The sequence below is a fragment of the Amblyraja radiata genome, chromosome 13, assembly GCF_010909765.2.
Source record: "Amblyraja radiata isolate CabotCenter1 chromosome 13, sAmbRad1.1.pri, whole genome shotgun sequence".
In the NCBI taxonomy this organism is placed as follows: Eukaryota; Metazoa; Chordata; class Chondrichthyes; order Rajiformes; family Rajidae; genus Amblyraja; species Amblyraja radiata.
The window spans coordinates 14,609,246-14,627,127 of record NC_045968.1 but is presented as its reverse complement, the minus strand read 5'-3'; the positions used below and the strand labels follow the sequence as shown (position 1 = coordinate 14,627,127).

At 46.7% G+C, this 17,882-nt stretch overlaps 2 protein-coding genes across 5 annotated transcripts in view; both read right to left on the bottom strand.

The window, feature by feature from the left end:
* The window catches only part of usp13 (ubiquitin specific peptidase 13), a 59,330-nt gene extending 55,872 nt beyond the window's left edge, over window positions 1-3,458 (bottom strand). For 3 of the 4 annotated variants that reach the window (XM_033031293.1, XM_033031294.1, XM_033031291.1), the window contains exon 1: window positions 3,254-3,364. In XM_033031293.1, the coding sequence (XP_032887184.1) occupies window positions 3,254-3,364 (111 nt within the window). Of the gene's footprint in view, window positions 1-3,253 lie in introns of all 4 variants that reach the window. The other variant, XM_033031290.1, reaches the window with a different exon arrangement.
* Window positions 3,459-9,490: 6,032 nt separating this feature from the next.
* ndufb5 (NADH:ubiquinone oxidoreductase subunit B5) lies at window positions 9,491-17,371 on the bottom strand. The gene is made up of 6 exons (XM_033031289.1): window positions 17,216-17,371; window positions 15,749-15,834; window positions 13,494-13,560; window positions 12,372-12,433; window positions 10,694-10,800; window positions 9,491-9,708 (listed from the first exon to the last, which is right to left on the bottom strand). Exons 1-6 carry the CDS (start codon window positions 17,337-17,339, stop codon window positions 9,588-9,590), a joined length of 567 nt encoding a protein of 188 aa, XP_032887180.1. The 5' UTR covers window positions 17,340-17,371; the 3' UTR covers window positions 9,491-9,587.
* Between the last annotated feature and the right edge of the window lie 511 nt (window positions 17,372-17,882).

Genomic DNA, 17,882 nt, shown 5'->3' with positions numbered 1-17,882 from the left:
TCCTCATAGGCTCCAAAGCCACACTCAGCAAAATCAATAACTCCACTCTCACCATCGACGGCACCACTGTCTCCCCATCTCCCCAGGCCCGCAACCTTGGCGTGATCTTTGATTCCACCCTCTCCCTTGAGCCTCACATCCGCCATGTCATTAAAACCTCCTTCTTTCATCTCCGCAACATCGCCAAACTCAGACCCTCTCTCACACCGCCTGCTGCTGAAAGACTCATCCATGCCTTCATCTCCTCCCGACTGGACTATTGCAACTCACTTCTCCTTGGCATCAGCTCCACCTACATCAACCGACTCCAACTGGTCCAGAACGCAGCCGCCCGACTCATCACCCACACCAAATCCTGGCATCACATCACTCCAGTCCTCAAAAAACTTCACTGGCTTCCCATCTCCCACCGGATCACCTACAAAATCCTGGTCCTCACCTACAAAGCCCTCCACCATCTGGCCCCCACATATCTCACTGACCTCCTCTCCCCCTACCAACCCTCACGGTCCCTCAGATCCACATCAGCCGGTCTCCTCTCCATCCACAAGTACAACCTCCGCAGTTTTGGGGACAGAGCCTTCTCCAGGGCAGCTCCCAGGCTCTGGAACTCCCTCCCCCAACTGATCCGCAATTCCGTGTCCCTCCCCATCTTCCAGTCCCGCCTCAAGACCCATCTCTTCACCTCTGCCTATCCTTAGCCCCACGTCCCCGTCCCTTTTCATCTGTGCATTAATTGCCTCATGCTGTGTTTTGTATTGAATTCTGTCTTTACTTTGTGTACTAGTCATGTCTCTACTACTTATTTCATTCCCCTTACATGTTTTTCCTATACATGCTCAATTTTTGTAAGGTGTCCTTGAGACTCTTGAAAGGCGCCCATAAATAAAATGTATTATTATTATTAATGTGATCATGGCTGATCATCCCCAGTCAGTACCCCTTTTCCCCATATCCCCTGACTCCGCTATCTTTAAGAGATCTATCAAGCTATCTCTTGAAAGTATCCAGGGAACCAGCCTCCACCACCAATTTAGTTTAGTTTAGAGATACAGCGCGGAAACAGCCCCTTCGTCCCACCGAGTCTGGGCCGTCCAGCGATCTGCGCACCTTAACACTATCCTGCACACACTAGAGACAATGTACACATACGCCTAGCCAATTAACCTATACACCTGCACATCTTTGGAGTGTGGGAGGAAACCGAAGATCTCAGAGAAAACCCACGCAGGTCACGGGGAGAACGCACAAACTCAGTACAGACAGCACCCGTAGTCAGGATCAAACCCAGGTCTCCGATGCTGCAAGCGCTGTAAGGCAGCAACTCTACTGCTGCGCCACCGTGCCTCCCAAATCCCCCCCCCCCCCCCCCACTGTGTAGGGAGTGGATGAGAAAGTGGGATAACATAGAACTGGTATGGATGGGTGATCGATGGGCGGGTTGGGCTCGGTGGGCCGAAGGGCCTGTTTCCCTGCTGTATCTCTAGAATCAGAGTCTTACAGTGTGGAAACTGCCCTTCGGCCCAACTTGCCCACACCGGCCAACATGTCCCATCTACACTGGTCCCACCTGCCTGCATGCGGCCCATATCCATCTAAACCTGTCCTAACCTCTTAGACAAAGAAAATTACTTGTAGATAGAAAACATTAAATGAATATTTCAGCTATGTTTTCTTTGAAACAAAGAATCCAAGGACTCTGGTTAATGCTCTCCCCGTATATAAATTCTAAACACATGATGATAACAATGGTCTGTCTAATACTGATGAAGCCACAAGGAACTGCAGATGCCGGATTACAAAAAAAGATAGAGTGCTGGAGTAACTCAGCAGGTCAGGCAGCATCTGTGGAGAACATGGATAGGTGACGTTTCACAGAGTGCTGGAGTAACTCAGCGGGTCAGGCAGCATCTGTGGAGAACATGGATAGGTGACGTTTCACAGAGTGCTGGAGTAACTCAGCGGGTCAGGCAGCATCTCTGGAGTTTTCACCCAGAGGGTTGTGAATCTGTGGAATTCTCAGCCACAGAAGGCAGTGGAGGCCAATTCACTGGATGTTTTCAAGAGAGAGTTAGATTTAGCTCTTCTGGCTAACGGAATCAAAAGATATGGGGGGAAAGCAGGAACAGGGTACTGATTGTGGATGATCAGCCATGATCATATTGAATGGCGGTGCTGGCTCGAAGGGCCGAATCGCCTACTCCTGCACCTATTTTCTATGTTTCTATGAATTCCACAGATTCACCACCCTCTGACTAAACAAATTCCTCCCTCTTAATTATTCCGTTAGTAATGCAAGCCAAACGGTTCCGAATGGGATGACGACCCGGGGTAGGAATCTATACCCGGGATAGGGTGATTATCCCGAGATAGGGTACTTCCCCACAAGTGCTCGCCTCTTGATGGAGTGCACACATGGTCCACTTTCACTGCTAATATCTCGACCACATTACACACCGCTCATAAAACCCTGGAGGAACAACCACCAATAAAGACCACGTCCACAGTTAGAAGCAAGTGCTTGTTTTAACGCCAATAACCCGCTTCTTTGAAACCTCTCAACTTGGTCGCTGAAGCTCAGGATCAGCCCGTGTCAAAAAAACAAGGCGACACCCGAGCCGGCAGCCGCTGCTGGGGTATTAATAACCCAGGCGCGTCCAAACACTTCTAGATGTCCAATAATAAAACCTGCCCACTTCAACACCGCTTTTTAGAACTTGTCCCACTTTAAAAAGTCACTTTCCCCTCTCTTTGACTTTTCTCTCCAAAGTAATTGTCCAATCAAAGTCAGTTATTTCTACATTCGTTTTCCAGCTTTCTTTTTAACTTCAAATTCAACTTCAAATTCAACTGATTTTTAAAAATTAAATTCTCCCCACACTTTCCCCTTTTTATTCTCCACGTTATTTAGGCTGAATTATCGTTCTCTGTAGATACAGCTCGACCTTGGATTCCACCTTCTCCCTCTACCCCTCTCTATTCCTTTCCCTCTCTCTCCCCCTCTATCTCCCTTTCTCTCCCTCCCTATCTCTCTCCCTCCCTCTCTCCCTCTCTCCCCACCTCTCTCTCTCTCTACCCCTCTTTCTCTCCCCCTTCCCTCCCTCTCTCTGTGTGAATCTTCCCTTACCCGAAGCAGCAACGTCCCCAGGTAAGAGGAGCAGCAGCGGGGGTCCCCACTGTACCTATCGCCCACCCCCTTGCTGTTGAGGGCAGAGAGCCTGTTGGAAGTTGGGTGGGTCGCAATGCTACTCACGGGCGAGTCAAAGGAGAAGACGCACTCGCTCTTGTAGACCCGGTCGCCTGATCTGGGCACCCTGATAGTTGGCATGTAGGGGACCAGCACCTCACCAATATCCGCAGCCATGTTGACATTCCGGACCCAGAATGCTGCTCAGACATTGATGGTGGGGAGGGGGAGAGGCTGGGACAGCGGCTACACTCACTATTTTTAAACATGTGCCATCAGACCCGCTGACGTGCCTGTGTCTAAGAGGAAGGGAGGGGAGGGGAGGGGCGGTTTAGTGGGGACATTATCCAGGGAACTCCTGGCCAACACTCTACTGGGAGAGAGAACTTACACACTTGTGCCTCCACTCTAGAAAGCTCACAGGTTTCGGCCTCTCTGCATAGATGTTGTCCATGCAATGTGTGGAATTGAAATCTGGAGAATCTGTGGAATTCTCTGCCTCAGGAGGCCAGTTCTCTGGATACTTTCAAGAGAGAGCTAGATAGCGCTCTTAAAGATAGTGGAGTCAGGGGATATGGGGAGAAGGCAGGAACGGGGTACTGATTGGGGATGATCAGCCATGATCACATGGAATGGCGGTGCTGGCTCAAAGGGCCGAATGGCCTACTCCTGCACCTATTTTCTATTGCCATGTTAGTGTGTGCAGATCGCTGGTCGGTCATTGGGCCGAAGGGCCTGTTTCCGCGCTGTATCTCTAAAACTAAAAAACTGAAATAATTTAAACAATCAATTCACCCTTCCATGCTGCCTGACCCACTGAGTACTTAGTGTCTTTTTTAACGTAAACCAGCATCTGCAGTTCTTTGTGTCGCCCACCAGTCACACCCCGGCCACTCCCTCTTCTCCCCTCTCCCATCGGGCAAAAGGTACAGAGGTGTGAAAACGCACACCTCCAGATTCAGGGACAGTTTCTTCCCAGCTGTTATCAGACAACTGAATCATCCTACCACAACCAGAGAGACCAGTGGTGAACCACTATCTACCTCATTGGTGACCCTCGGACTATCCTTGATCAGACTTTGCCGGCTTTACCTTGCACTAAACGTTATTCCCTTATCATGTATCTGTACACTGTAAATGGCTCGATTGTAATCATGTATTGCCTTTCCGATGACTGGTTAGCACGTAACTAAAAGCTTTTCACTGTACCTCACTACACGTGACAATAAACTAAGTTAGTAAGTATAAGTTAAGTAAGTAAGTTTAAGTTTATTGGCCGAGTATTCACATACAAGGAATTTGCCTTGGTGCTCCGTCCTGAACGAAACTAACTAGTCTTTGACATTTCCACCCTGAGAAGAAGGTTCTGACTGTCTACCTTATCTATGCTAAATAGGATTGGGGATGCAAATCTGTTTACTTCATTGCGAGCAGAAGCTGGGAAAGCCATTAGAAGTTGTTTTTTTTTACATCGCCAGTCCATAGGACTATTTTGCCGTGTGTCACGTGGAGAGAGTGTGTGAGTCACCAGGCAGTGGGCCAGCATCAGGTTTCCTCGAGAGTCATTGACACGTCGGGAGTATTATTGGTTGCTGTGAATTACCAATCAACGTATGTGAATGTTACCAAGGTTCAGAGGGCAGTTCAGGGCCTGTCCCACTTGGCATTTTTTTCGGCGACTGTCGGCATCATTGACGGACGTATCAGGTCACGGGACGACGTATTGACGCGCGGTGATTTTTCAAGTGTCGCAACATATTTCTTGTCGCTGCTAGATTTTGAAATGTTCAAAATCTTTTGGCCACCCTGATATGATGCCGGCAGTCGCCGAAAAAAATCGCCAAATGGGACAGGCCCTTTAGACACAGAGTGTTGGTGTAACTCAGCAGGTCAGGCAGCATCTCTGGAGAAGATGGATAGGTGACGTTTCACAGAGTGCTGGAGTAACTCAGCGGGTCAGGCAGCATCTGTGGAGAACATGGATAGGTGACGTTTCACAGAGTGCTGGAGTAACTCAGCGGCTCAGTCAGCATCTCTGGAGAGAAGGAATAGGTGACGTTTCGGGTCGAGACCCTACTTCAAACGGATTGGAATTGTAATCAATTTGCTATCGTATGTAATCATGTATTGTCTTTCCACTGACTTGCCAGCAGCCACACAAGAAGGTCCAGCCACAAGAGCTCAATAACAACTCCAAGGTCAGATGCATGAATCGGCCTTATCTCCACACTGGTTATGAATGGTGAGAATGTAGGTGACTCAGCGGGTCAGGCAGCATCTCTGGAGAGAAGGGATGGTTCGAGATCCTTCTTCAGACACAAGGTGTCTGGCTCAGCTAAAGTGCCGTTTGTTCTTTGCTTTCTGTGGTGGGATCCAGTAGAATCCTACATTGCCCCTGGTGTTGGATTGGGCAGTGCGTTGCTGGTGACATTGACCATGTAGTGGCGTTGGCACCTGGTCACCAGGGTCTTGGACCACATGTTGTCACCATGCTTCCCCACCTCCATTTGGCCAAGAGTGCAGAGAAGATCTATGAGGATGTTGCCAGGACATGAGGGCCTGAGCTACGGGGAGAGGTTTGTCAAGCTACTGTATATTATATCCCTTGGTGCGCAGGAGGCTGAGGGGTGATCTGATAGAGGTGTATAAAATCATGAGGGGAATAGATAGGGTGAATGCACAGTCTTTTACCTTGACTGACTGAATTTTGTTGCCTTCCACCAGTGAAGAATGTTGTGGTGGATGTTTGTGTTAAATTATTATTGTGTATTGTGTGTTCTTTTTAAGTGTACCGCTGCTGGCAAATTCATTTCACTGCACCTTTGGTTGCATGTAACGAATAAAATTGACTTTGACTTTGACTAGGGTCATCAAAAAAACAGAGGACATAGGTTTAAGGTAAGAGGGGGACTAGTGTAGATATGGCATCTTTGTCGGCTTGGGCAAGTTGGACCGAAGAGCCTGTTTCCATGCTGTTTGACTCTATGACTATGAAGCAAGGACTATAACAACATTTAGACAATAGACAATAGACAATAGGTGCAGGAGTAGGGCTTTCGGCCCTTCGAGCCAGCACCGCCATTCAATGTGATTATGGCTGATCATCCTCAATCAGTAGCCCGTTCCTGCCTTCTTCCCATATCCCCTGACTCCGCTAATTTTAAGAACCCTATCTAGCTCTCCCTTGAAAGTATCCAGAGAACCGGCCTGCACAGGCAGAGAATTCCACAGACTCACAACTCTCTGTGTGAAAAAGTGTTTCCTCATCTCCGTTCTAAATGGCTAACCCCTTATTCTTAAACTGAGGCCCCTGGTTCTGGACTCCCCCAACATCGGGAACATGTTTCCTGCCTCTAGCATGCCCTAACCCTTAATAATCTTATATGTTTCAATAAGATATCCTCTCATCCTTCTAAACTCCAGAGTATACAAGCATTTCATTCAATGATCTACAGAGTTATCTCTAGCCACATGATATTTTTTTTGCCTAACTGGAAATGAAATTAAATTGATCAGATGCAATGTGGTAAGTCTTACAGCAGAGGGCAGTAATACACTGAACTTGTTTTAGGAAAACTAGCAAACATTGATCATTTCAGAAGGTACACAAAATTGCTGGAGAAACTCAGCGGGTGCAGCAGCATCTATGGAGCGAAGGAAATAGGCATTTCAGTCACTTTTAATCTTCCGAAATAAGCACGGAAGCACAAATAAATTCACTTTTAATACTGTATGCGACATCATTTGAAGCTCAGAGTGCTGACCACTGATCATAGACTACTTCAGGGGTGGCACGGTGGCGCAGCAGGAGAGTTGCTGCTTTACAGTGCCAGAGACCAGAGTTCAATAGACAATAGACAAAGGTGCAGGATTAGGCCATTCGGCCCTTCGAGCCAGTGCCACCATTCAATGCGACCATGGCTGATCATCCACAATCAGTACCCCCTTCCTGCGTTCTCCCCATATCCCCTGACTCCGCTATCTTTAAGAGCCCTATCTAGCTCTCTCTTGAAAGCATCCAGAGAACCGGCCTCCACCGCCCTCTGAGGCAGAGAATTCCACAGACTCACAACTCTGTGTATGAAAAAGTGTTTCCTCATCTCCGTTCTAAATGTCTTACCCCTTATTCTTAAACTGTGGCCCCTGGTTCTGGACCCCCAACATCGGGAACATGTTTCCTGCCTCTAGCGTGTCCAAACCCTTAATAATCTTATATGTTTTAATAAGATCCCCTCTTCTAAATTCCAGAGTATACAAGCCCAGTCGCTCCATTCTCTCAGCATACGACAGTCCCGCCACCCCGGGAATTAACCTTGAGAACCTACGCTGCACTCCCTCAATAGCAAGAATATTGCTGTTCAATCCTGACCTCGGGTGCTGTCTGTACGGAGTTTGTACGTTCTTCCCATGGCCGCGTGAGTTTGCTCCGGGTGCTCGGGTTTCCTCCCACACTTCAAAGACGTGCAGGTTGATAGGTTAATTGACTTCAGCAAGTTGTAAATTGTCCCTTGTGTGTAGGATAGTGCTAGCATACGGGGCGATCGCTGGTTGGCACAGACTCGCTGGGCTGAAGGGCCTGTTTCCATGCTACATCTCCAAAACTAAAATACAACTACTATGGATATCACCTAATGACGCTCCTCTAAACTAGTCAACGGCTACGCCCTTGACATGTCCAGCCTTCAAGGCCAATCCCCAGATGAAATTATGATCCAACTCAAAGGCTTGCTTTATCGGTCTGAATCTATGAATAAGGTGACAGGTCTCACCAAAGGCATATTTCCTGTCCTAAAGAAATTATAGTTGAACTACCTACTACCTATTTCCCCCTTCTACCCATCTCCCAGGTTTACATTTCACACCTCTACGCTCCTTATCTGACACACTTTTGTTTCTAAATAACTGCCGATGCTGGTAAAATCAAACGTAGACCCAAAAAGCTGGAGGAAGTCAGCGGGTGAGGCAGCATCTGTGGAGAAGGAATTGGCGACGTTTCGGGTCTCACCCGCTGAGTTTCTCCAGCTTTTTGTGCCTACCTATGCTTTGGTCTCTTTTTCATCTGTAGCCTGTCGCTTACTCCACCCCATCCACACCTGTATCTACCGTGTCAGGTTTTGTCCTGCACCCACCTCTCTTCCCCAGCACCCGTGGGGGGAATGGAGAGGCAACGTTTCAGGTCTAGTCTGAAGACGGGTCAACGGCCTACTTCCACCGCGGGCGCGGCCGGGATTTATGATCAGGAGAGGGATCCCTCGCCGGGGATCCCTGGAGAGGAGCTACGACCGCCGGCCCTGCGGGCTGCGGCGCGGACATTAAATCTTCAACCGCCGGCCTGCGGCCTACACCATCTTGAAGCAGCGGTCTCCGGTGGGGAGGCACCGATTCAGGACTTACCTGGACTTTTTACCTTATCTGCACATCTGGACGCCCGCAGCGGCGACTGCGGAGGGTTGAGGTCCCGACCACGGGGGAAATGGAGGAGGACTGGCCAAATTTTGTGCCTTCCACCACAGTGATGAATGCTGTGGTGGATGTTTGTGTTAAATTTTTATTCTGTACTGTGTGTTCTTTTTTATTGTACCGCTGCTGGCAAATTCATTTCACTTGCACTTTATATGCAAGTGATGAATAAAACTTGACTTGACTTGGATGATGCAATGTCAGAGTTGCTGCCTCACAGCGCCAGAAGCCCGGGTTCTATTCTGAGGTGGGCTGTATGGAGTTTGTACCTTCTCCCTGTGACCGCTTGGATTTTCTTCCACATCCCAAACACGTGCAGGTTTGTACGTTAATTGGCTTCTGTAGGTCGTAAACTGTCCCGAGTGTATAGGATAGTGCTAGTGTTCCGGATGATCGCTGGTCGGAGCGGACTCAGTGGGCCAAAGAACCGGACTGTATCTCAAATGGAAAGATAGGCACGAAGTACTGGAGTAACTCAGCGGGTCAGGCAGTATCTGTGGAGAACATGGATAGGTGACGTTTCACAGAGTGCTGGAGTAACTCAGCGGGTCAGGCAGCATCTGTGGAGAAAATGGATAGGTGACGTTTCGCAGAGTGCTGGAGTAACTCAGCGGGTCAGGCAGCATCTCTGGAGGTCACGAGCTGCCATTTTGGGTCCCGAAACATCAGGAAACATCGCCTATCCATGTTCTCCGGAGATGCTGCCTGAGTTACTCCAGCACTTTGCGTCTGTGTAAACCAGCATCTACAGATCTTTGTTTCAACAGCAACGGAAATTTTAATGAACAATAAATATAAATTTGTGTAAAACAAATAACGTATAAAAATATTTTGTCAAAATAATGACAATGCAAACAGACACATGATAATTTATTGAACAATGTCTTCATACATTCTTGGTGTTGGTGAATATTATTATCATCCAGCAATCTTTGTCCACTTAGTAATCTGGGCTGGACTTTGGAGAATTGTCAATTAATTTCTTATCCAAGGTTTCATACTGATACCAGGCACCGTCTCCCCTCTCCCTCATCAGCCGGCGCACCTCCAGCTGTTTAAGCCTGTAATGAAAGACAAACACCATTCAGCCCATCAAGTCTACCCTACCATTCAATCATGGCTGATCTATCTCTCCATCCTAACCCCATTCTCCTGCCTTCTCCCAATAACCCCTGACACCCGTACTAATCAAGAGTCTATCTATCCCTGCCTTAAATATATCCACTGACTTGGCCTCCACGGCTTTCTGTGGCCATGAGTCCCACAGCTGTGGAATAAGCTGTGAACAGCCAGCAGTTTGCAAACCAGAAACTAGTTTACAATAAACAGCTTCCATTCTACCAACTAGAGGAGGACCTGGCGTGGGAAACGTTGTAGTCTTGTTGTCGCCCTTTAGGCAGCGACTCTTTGCATACCTCAGTTATGTAAAACAAAGAATTTCACAGCGACTTACAATTTTGGTGACAATAAAGTATTATTCATTAATTCATTCAAAATTAGAATCAATGAGGGTTGGAGATTTAAATGAGATACTCTAGCGAATACCTATATTGTAAATCTTCAACATAACTTTCAAACAAGAACTACATACTTTCTCAAAGGCGTTTGGCAGGTTGATACTAACACTGCCGTTTGATTCAGTTTAGTTTAGTTTAAAGATACAGCGTGGAAACAGGCCCTTCGGCCCACCGGGTCCACGCCGACCAGCGATCCCTGCACATTAACACTATCCTACGCACACTAGGGACAATTTTTACATTTACCAAGCCAATTAACCTACAAACCTGTACGTCTTTGGAGTGTGGGAGGAAACCGAAGATCTCGGAGAAAACCCAAGCAGGTCACGGGGAGAACGTACAAACTCCGTACAGACAGCACTCGTGGTCGGGTTCGACCACGGGTCTCCGGCGCGGCAGCAACTTCACCGCTGCGCCACCGTGACCGCCAAGATGTGTGCAAAGATTGGAGTTTCAATACACGTTTTGAAACACATATAGCCCCAAAAGTAAGAAATAAAATGTTGCTGGAAGTTTGCTGCTTCTCTACCTCAGGTCTGCTTTCTCAGCTTCAATTGCAATGAGGGCCATCATTTTCTCGTAGCCCTTCTCAGGTGGGTCATAGAGACTTCTTGAAATCCACCTGGTTATGGGATGCTGCAAGGATAGAAAAACATGCAAAAATATGTGACAGCAGATGTGACTAATTAGATGTAAAGTCCTAATGAACTGATGCAGAAGCTGTGGTGAAGTCTGGCATGAAATGGATTAAGATTGACTAGTTGACAAGAAAGTAAAGAGTGGGCTCAAACGTATCTTTTCCTGGTTGGCAACGTGTCAACTTTTAATATAAATGGCGTGATATAGATGCCCCATCTATGTCAGACCCACCTTCCTGTGTGTGGCCCATATATCCCCCTGAACCTTTCCCATCCATGCACCTGTCCAAATGCCTTTCTTATACACCTGCCTCAACCACCTCCTCTGTCGGCTCGTTCCATACACCCACCACCCTCTGTGTGGAACAGTTGCCCCTCACATAGAAACATAGAAAATAGGTGCAGGAGTAGGCCATTCGGCCCTTCGAGCCTGCACCGCCATTCAATATGATCATGGCTGATCATCCAACTCCGTATCCTGTACCTGCCTTCTCTCCATACCCCCCCGATACCTTTAACCACAAGGGCCACATCTAACTCCCTCTTAAATATAGCCAATGAACTGGCCTCAACTACCTTCTGTGGCAGAGAATTCCACAGATTCACCACTCTCTTGTGTGAAAAATGTTTTTCTTATCTCACGTTCCTGTTAAATCTCTCCCCTCTCACTTTGAGCCCATGTCCTGTAGTCCTCGATCAGCCTCCTCCAGGTAAAAGACGCCTTGCATTCGCTCTATTCTCCTCCACTCGTGGCGGAATAAGTGAGAAAATGGAAAACTGGCCCACTCAGCAGGGAAAATGACAAAGCATTTGATCTGCAGGATGAGCGCATACGGAAACCGCTGAGACTGCCGAGCACTGGGTGGAGAACGCTCTGCCCTCTGGCCTGGCTTACGCGGCCATCAGTGATAGGAGCAGAATTAGGCCATTCGGCCCATCAAGTCTACTCCGCCATTCAAACATGGCTGATCGATCTCTCCCCTTCCCCCCCCCCCCCCCCCACCCCATTCTCCTGCCTTCCACCCCATAACCCCTGACACCCGTACTAATCAAGAATCTGTCTATCTCTATTTTTAAAATATTCACTGACTTGGCCTGCACAGCCTTCTGTGGAAAAGTATTCCACAGATTAACCACCCTCTGACCAAAGAAATTCCTCCTCATCTCCTCCCTAAAGGAACATCATTTAATTCTGAGGCTATGACTTCTGGTCCTAGACTCTCCCATTAGTGGGAACATCCTCTCTATTCAAGCTTTTCACTATTCAGTAGGTTTTAAACAAGGACCACCTCATTCTTCTAAACTCCAGCGAGTACAGGCCCAGTGCCATTAACCGCTCACCATATGTTAACCCTCATTCCTGGGATCGTTCTTGTAAACCTCCTCTGGACCCTCTTCAGAGCCAGCACATCCTTCCTCAGAAACGGGACCCAAAATTGCTCGCAATACCACAAATGCGGCCTGACCAGCGCCTTACAGAGCCTCAGCATTACATCCCCATGTTTGAATTCTGGCCCTCTTGAAATAAATGCAAGATTTTTTTTAATGTGCTTGAAAAAGGCTCCTGACCTTGTAGTATTCCCAGTGCTCCGGGACATAATCCTCTGGAATCTCTGTAAGTTCGGCATCACCTGCAAAATGCAATAAATGCACCATTCAATTTGTCTGTATTTTGGGAGTAAATAAACCAATTTATGCTTAACCTGAATGAAATCAAGTCTTGGTAATACATGTAAATGAGTTCCTCCCCTCCAAGTGGATAAATGTGGTTTTACATGGTTCCACTTTACATACTTCATATATTATTAAATGTTAACTTTAATTTTGCTTAGCCATCCAAATGTAATGCAGGGCGCAGGTGGTAGAGCCGCTGCCCTCACAGCACCAGAGTCCCAGGTTCGATCCCGACCTCTGGTGCAGTCGGTGTGGAGTATGCACGTTCTCCCGTGACCACGTGGGTTTCCTCTGGGTATCACAATTTCTTCCCACATCCCAAAGACGTGCGGGTTTGTAGATTAATTGTAAATTCCCTTCTAGTGTGTAAGGAATGGATGAGAATGTGGGGTTTTCTTAAAGATAGCAGTCAGGGATATGGGGAGAAGGCAGGAACGGGGTACTAATTGTGGATGATCAGCCATGATCACACGAAGGGCCAAATGGCCTACTCCTGCACCTATTGTCTATTGTAACATAGAACTAATGTGAATGGGTGATCTATGGTCAGCATGAACTCAATGGGCGGAATGGCCTGATTCCATTGAAGGTAGACTCAAAATGCTGGAGTTACTCAGCAGGACAGGCAGCATCTCTGGAGAGAAGAAATGGGTGACATCTTCAGACATCACCCATTTCTTCTCTCCAGAGATGCTGCCTGTCCTGCTGAGTAACTCCAGCATTTTGAGTCTACCTTCAATTTAAACCAGCATTCACAGTTCTTTCCGACACATTTTGGCCTGTTTCCATGCTGCATCTCTGAACATATTTTAACAATTTAAAATATAAGAATTTCTTTGTTCCGTTTCAGTCCATATGACAATTAAACACTCTCGACTCTTGAACTGTGAGAAATTTCTGAATTGAAAAGACGAAATGATGTGAAAATTCATTTATATTTTACATGTCAAGTCAACTTTTAGCTTTATTTCAAAATGTGTTTTGGATCCCGAATGGTTACTACTGCAAGATACTCACCAATAAAAATATTGACAAAAGTGATTAACGCCGCTATTGGTATTCCAGTCAATAAAATATAGAACCTCTGCAGGGAGAATTGATGGGAGAATTAGAAACGCCTTTTTATTCATAAGTTTTAAAGGTTTCAACCATTAATTTATTGATCTCAAGGGGAGAATAATTGTTGCTGCTATTACTATTGATAGGCTGCTAAATAATTATTTACAAAGGAGTACAATTCCCAACAACCTCTCTCACCGGGCAGCAGAAATCTAGCAAGACGCCTTGTTCACAAACAAAAGGCATTTAAACACAATTCATCACTTTAACCTGCAATAGACAATGCGTTTATCATAAAAACCTACAGATGCTCCCCATGGAAGCCTTACTAAATAAAAATTGGCAGTGAGTTATAAGCACAAATTAACTGTTCGAAAGCAGAGCAAGTTTTAAAGGAGTTAATTAAAGGGGGAAGAAATGAAGAGAAGCTTGAGAGTTTTATCAAACAAATTCCAAGATAACGGTACAGCAACTAATAACGAAAATCGCAGAAGCACATACAGTAAATCCTTGTTTTAACGGACCATATGTGGGGGGGGGGGGCTGTACGTTATTACTGATTTCCACTGTAACCGAATAAGGAATTTACTCTAACCACCAAGCGGTCACTCCGTGAAACAAGTTTCAAATACAAAGTTGTTTTCAACAGCTAATTTTTTTTAATTTTGAACAAAAATACTAAAGACTTTTGTTACATTGTTTAATAGAGTTAAGAGTCGATCGAAGCGATTGCTTGTCAATTTCAATGCCGTGTCAATTTCAACGCCTTGTCAATTTCAACAGCCTCCGCAGTGTAACTAGCAGCCTGTTGTTAAAGAGACAGTCTGCTATAACCAAAATCCCTCGTGTACAGCTCAATAATAACCAGGGTTTACTGTATAATAATTCAGAGGACAGTATAAAACAAATCTGCCTATCACATTTACACCAGAAATCTAAACAAAGACAATTATTCAATGTGAACATTGAAGATATATTCACAAAATGCTGGACTGACTCAGCGGGCCAGGCAACATCTTTCTTCTATCCAGAGATGCGGCCTGACCTGCTGAGTTGCTACAGCATTTTGTGTCTATCTTCAATGTAAACCAGCATCTGCAGTTTCTTCCCACACAGTCAATGTGAACACATTGGTTATACCAGTAATCTGAGAGAAAACACTGTGACATGGCATAATGGGCAGTCTTTGGTCCATAGTCACTTTACAAATAATAGAACATAGAAAAGTACCGCACAGGAAGAGGCCCTTCGGCCCATTGTGTCTACTCCGACATTGATTCTATTGGTCCCATTCGCCTGCATGTGGCATGTTTCCCTCCATTCCCCTTTCGCTCATGTTTTGTTCAAAGGCCTCATAAATATCGCAGGTACATCTGCTTCTACCACCTCCAGTGGCAACATGTACCTGGCACCCATCACTCTCTATATTAAAAACAAACTTAGCCCACACATCTACCTCTCGCCTTCTTATGGATGTTCGTTTAATATACATTATATGCGCACAGTTAATTAACAACTGAAACCTTTCTGTACTAAGTACCAGCTTTATGGGGGTGCAAAGAAGAAATAGTCATAGTTATACAGCATGAAAACAGGCCATTCGGCCTTACACCCATACCAACCAAGATGCCCCATCTAAACTGGTCCCGTTTGCCCACATTCGGTCCACATCTCTCTAAACCTTTCCTATCTCTGTACCTGTCCAATTACATATTTTTTAACATCATGATAAACTTTTCACAAATGCAGATTATTTAACAAAATTCAGCCACGACTTGGATACAATAGACAATAGGTACAGGAGTAGGCCATTTGGCCCTTCGAGCCAGCACCACCATTCAAGGTGATCATGGCTGATCATCCCCAATCAGTACCCCGTTCCTGCCTTCTCCCCATATCCCCTGACCCCGCTATCTTTAAGAGCCCTATCTAGCTCTCCCTTGAAAGTATCCAAAGAACCGGCCTCCGGCAGAGAATTCCACGGACTCACAATTCTCTGTGTGAAAAAGTGTTTCTTCATCTCCGTTCTAAATGGCATACCCCTTATTCTTAAACTGTGGCCCCTGGTTCTGGACTCCCCCCAACATCGGGAACATGTTTCCTGCCTCTAGCGTGTCCAAACCCTTAATAATCTTATATGTTTCAATAAGATTCCCTCTCATCCTTCTAAATTCCAGAGTATACAATACCTATACAATACAGAGTATACATACCAAGAGATGCAAAAACCGGCGATCATAATACTGACTGGACTTGACAACAAACATTTGTTTCCCCTGACTTCCGTAGCGAACTGCAGCTGAAATACAAATATTTTTAAACAATGAAAAGATCTAATAGAACAAACAAACTGCACAGTGTACACCTTTTAACAGTGTACATGTGGGTGTTCAGTCACTGAATTTATATAAAGATAAACTGAGATTTTCAACATTAAGGGAAATAATGGGCACACGATCAGGAGAAAAAATAAATGTAATGGTCAGAACCAGCCATTATCTTATAGTTTTGTTTAGTTTAGAGATACAGCGTGGAAACAGGCCCTTTGTTCCACCGAGTCCATGCCGACCATCGATCACCCATTCACACTAGTTCTCTTATCCCACTTTCTCATTCTAGAAATCTGCCCCACTGAGTTACTTCAGCACTTTGCACCTATCTACCACAGCAGACTGGTTTAAGGTTAGAGAGGAAAGGAGTCTGAGGGAAAATATTTCCACAGAGATGGTGGAGGGTGTATGAAACGAGCTGCCAGTGGTCGTTGAGGCAGATACTATAACAACACTTAAAATACATTAGACAGGTACATGGATAGGAAAGGATATAAATGTTCGGCACTAGGAATAAGTGTTCGGCACGGACTAGAAGGGATGAGATGGTCTGTTTCCATGCTGTAATTGTTATATGGTTATATGGATGTGGGCCAAATACAGGCAGGTGGGACGAGTGTAGATGGGACATGTTGGTCATTGTGAGCAAGTTGGGCTGAAGGGCCTGTTTCCACGTTGTATGACTGTCATGACAATGAAGCAACATTACAACATGACAATATAACAGCATTCCAGAGACAGGGAAGGTTCGGAGGGAAATGGACCAAATGGGACTAATGTAGATGGAGCTTGTTGGTCAGCATCTGTTTTCACACTGCATGACTCCATGACAATGAGGCAAGGACTATAACAGCATTTAAAATACATTTGGACAGGGGTACGTGGATAAGAAAGGTTTAGAGGGAAATGGACAAAATGTGGACAGGTGGGGTCAGAGCAGTTGGGACATCTTGGTCAGAGTGGGCGAGATGAGCCAAAGGGCCTGTTTCCACGACTGTGTTATTCTATAACTATGAGGCAAGGGTTATAACAACATTTAAGAGACATCTGGGCATGGGGTACATGAGGAAACGAAAGATTTCGAGGGAAATGGGCCAAATGTGGGACTAGTGCAGATGGGACATCTGGGCCAGCATGGGTTAGTTGGGCCGAAGGGCCTGTTTTCATGGTGAATTGCTCCAAGATGCACAAGGCTCGACACAAATGACAATAATAAACATAATTGCCAAGCCTTCTAGAAGCTTCTAACGCTCCCCTACCCTCACCCGCTTTAAGCTGCATCCGACAAGGTCAAACCCCTTTCCCCCCCAGGCACAGACAGCCGCGGACAAGAGTAAGCGCCGGCCTCACCACCAGGGCCGGGCCGGAGCAGCAGCAGGGACGCGGCCGCCAGCCGCCGCCGCAGGGCTCCGGGAGGCCGGGACGAGCTGCCCAGGGCAGCGGCCGCGACCCGCAGCAAGCCCAGCGCCGCCATCTTCACTCTCCCCCCCGCCGGTCACCGGAAGCGGAGTGAAGCCGCCCGCCGCCATCTTTGGTTAGGGCAGGCAGCTGATTGGCCGGGACCCTCAAAGGCCAGAGGTCAAATGTCAGAGGGGAGTTGCCGCAGAGAATGAGCCGAAATCATCAATCTACTCTCATTTCGTGCAGGTTCCCATGCTGTGCATCCACAATGCAAACTGCTGTGGTGGTTTCAGCTGCTGAATGGAATAAACTACTGAATCCACACTTGTTTGTGTTCACTTTGATGCATATCCTGTATATTTGCATTGATGAGGGTGCAAGTGAAGTGACTGCAAATGCCAATGAGCGGCCTGTTACTAAGGGAGGGGGACAGAACGGGCCAATGAGCGGCCTGTTACTAAGGGAGGGGGACAGAATGGGCCAATGAGCGGCCTGTTACTAAGGGAGGGGGACAGAATGGGCCAATGAGCGGCCTGTTGCTAAGGGAGAGGGGGGGGTTAGTGCGGCCAATGAGCGGCCTGTTACTAAGTGAGGGGGACAGAACGGGCCAATGAGC

Bases quoted from the DNA above. Each gene is read 5' to 3' on its own strand.
- ndufb5 (XM_033031289.1), bottom strand. From the start codon at position 17,339: ATGGCGGCGCTGGGCTTGCTGCGGGTCGCGGCCGCTGCCCTGGGCAGC. The intron at 15,835-17,215 runs GTGAGGCCGGCG...TTTGTATTTCAG, and splicing joins GCTCCGGCCCGGCCCTGGTG to CTGCAGTTCGCTACGGAAGT. The intron at 10,801-12,371 runs GTCAGGAGCCTT...CTATCCTTGCAG, and splicing joins AGCACTGGGAATACTACAAG to CATCCCATAACCAGGTGGAT.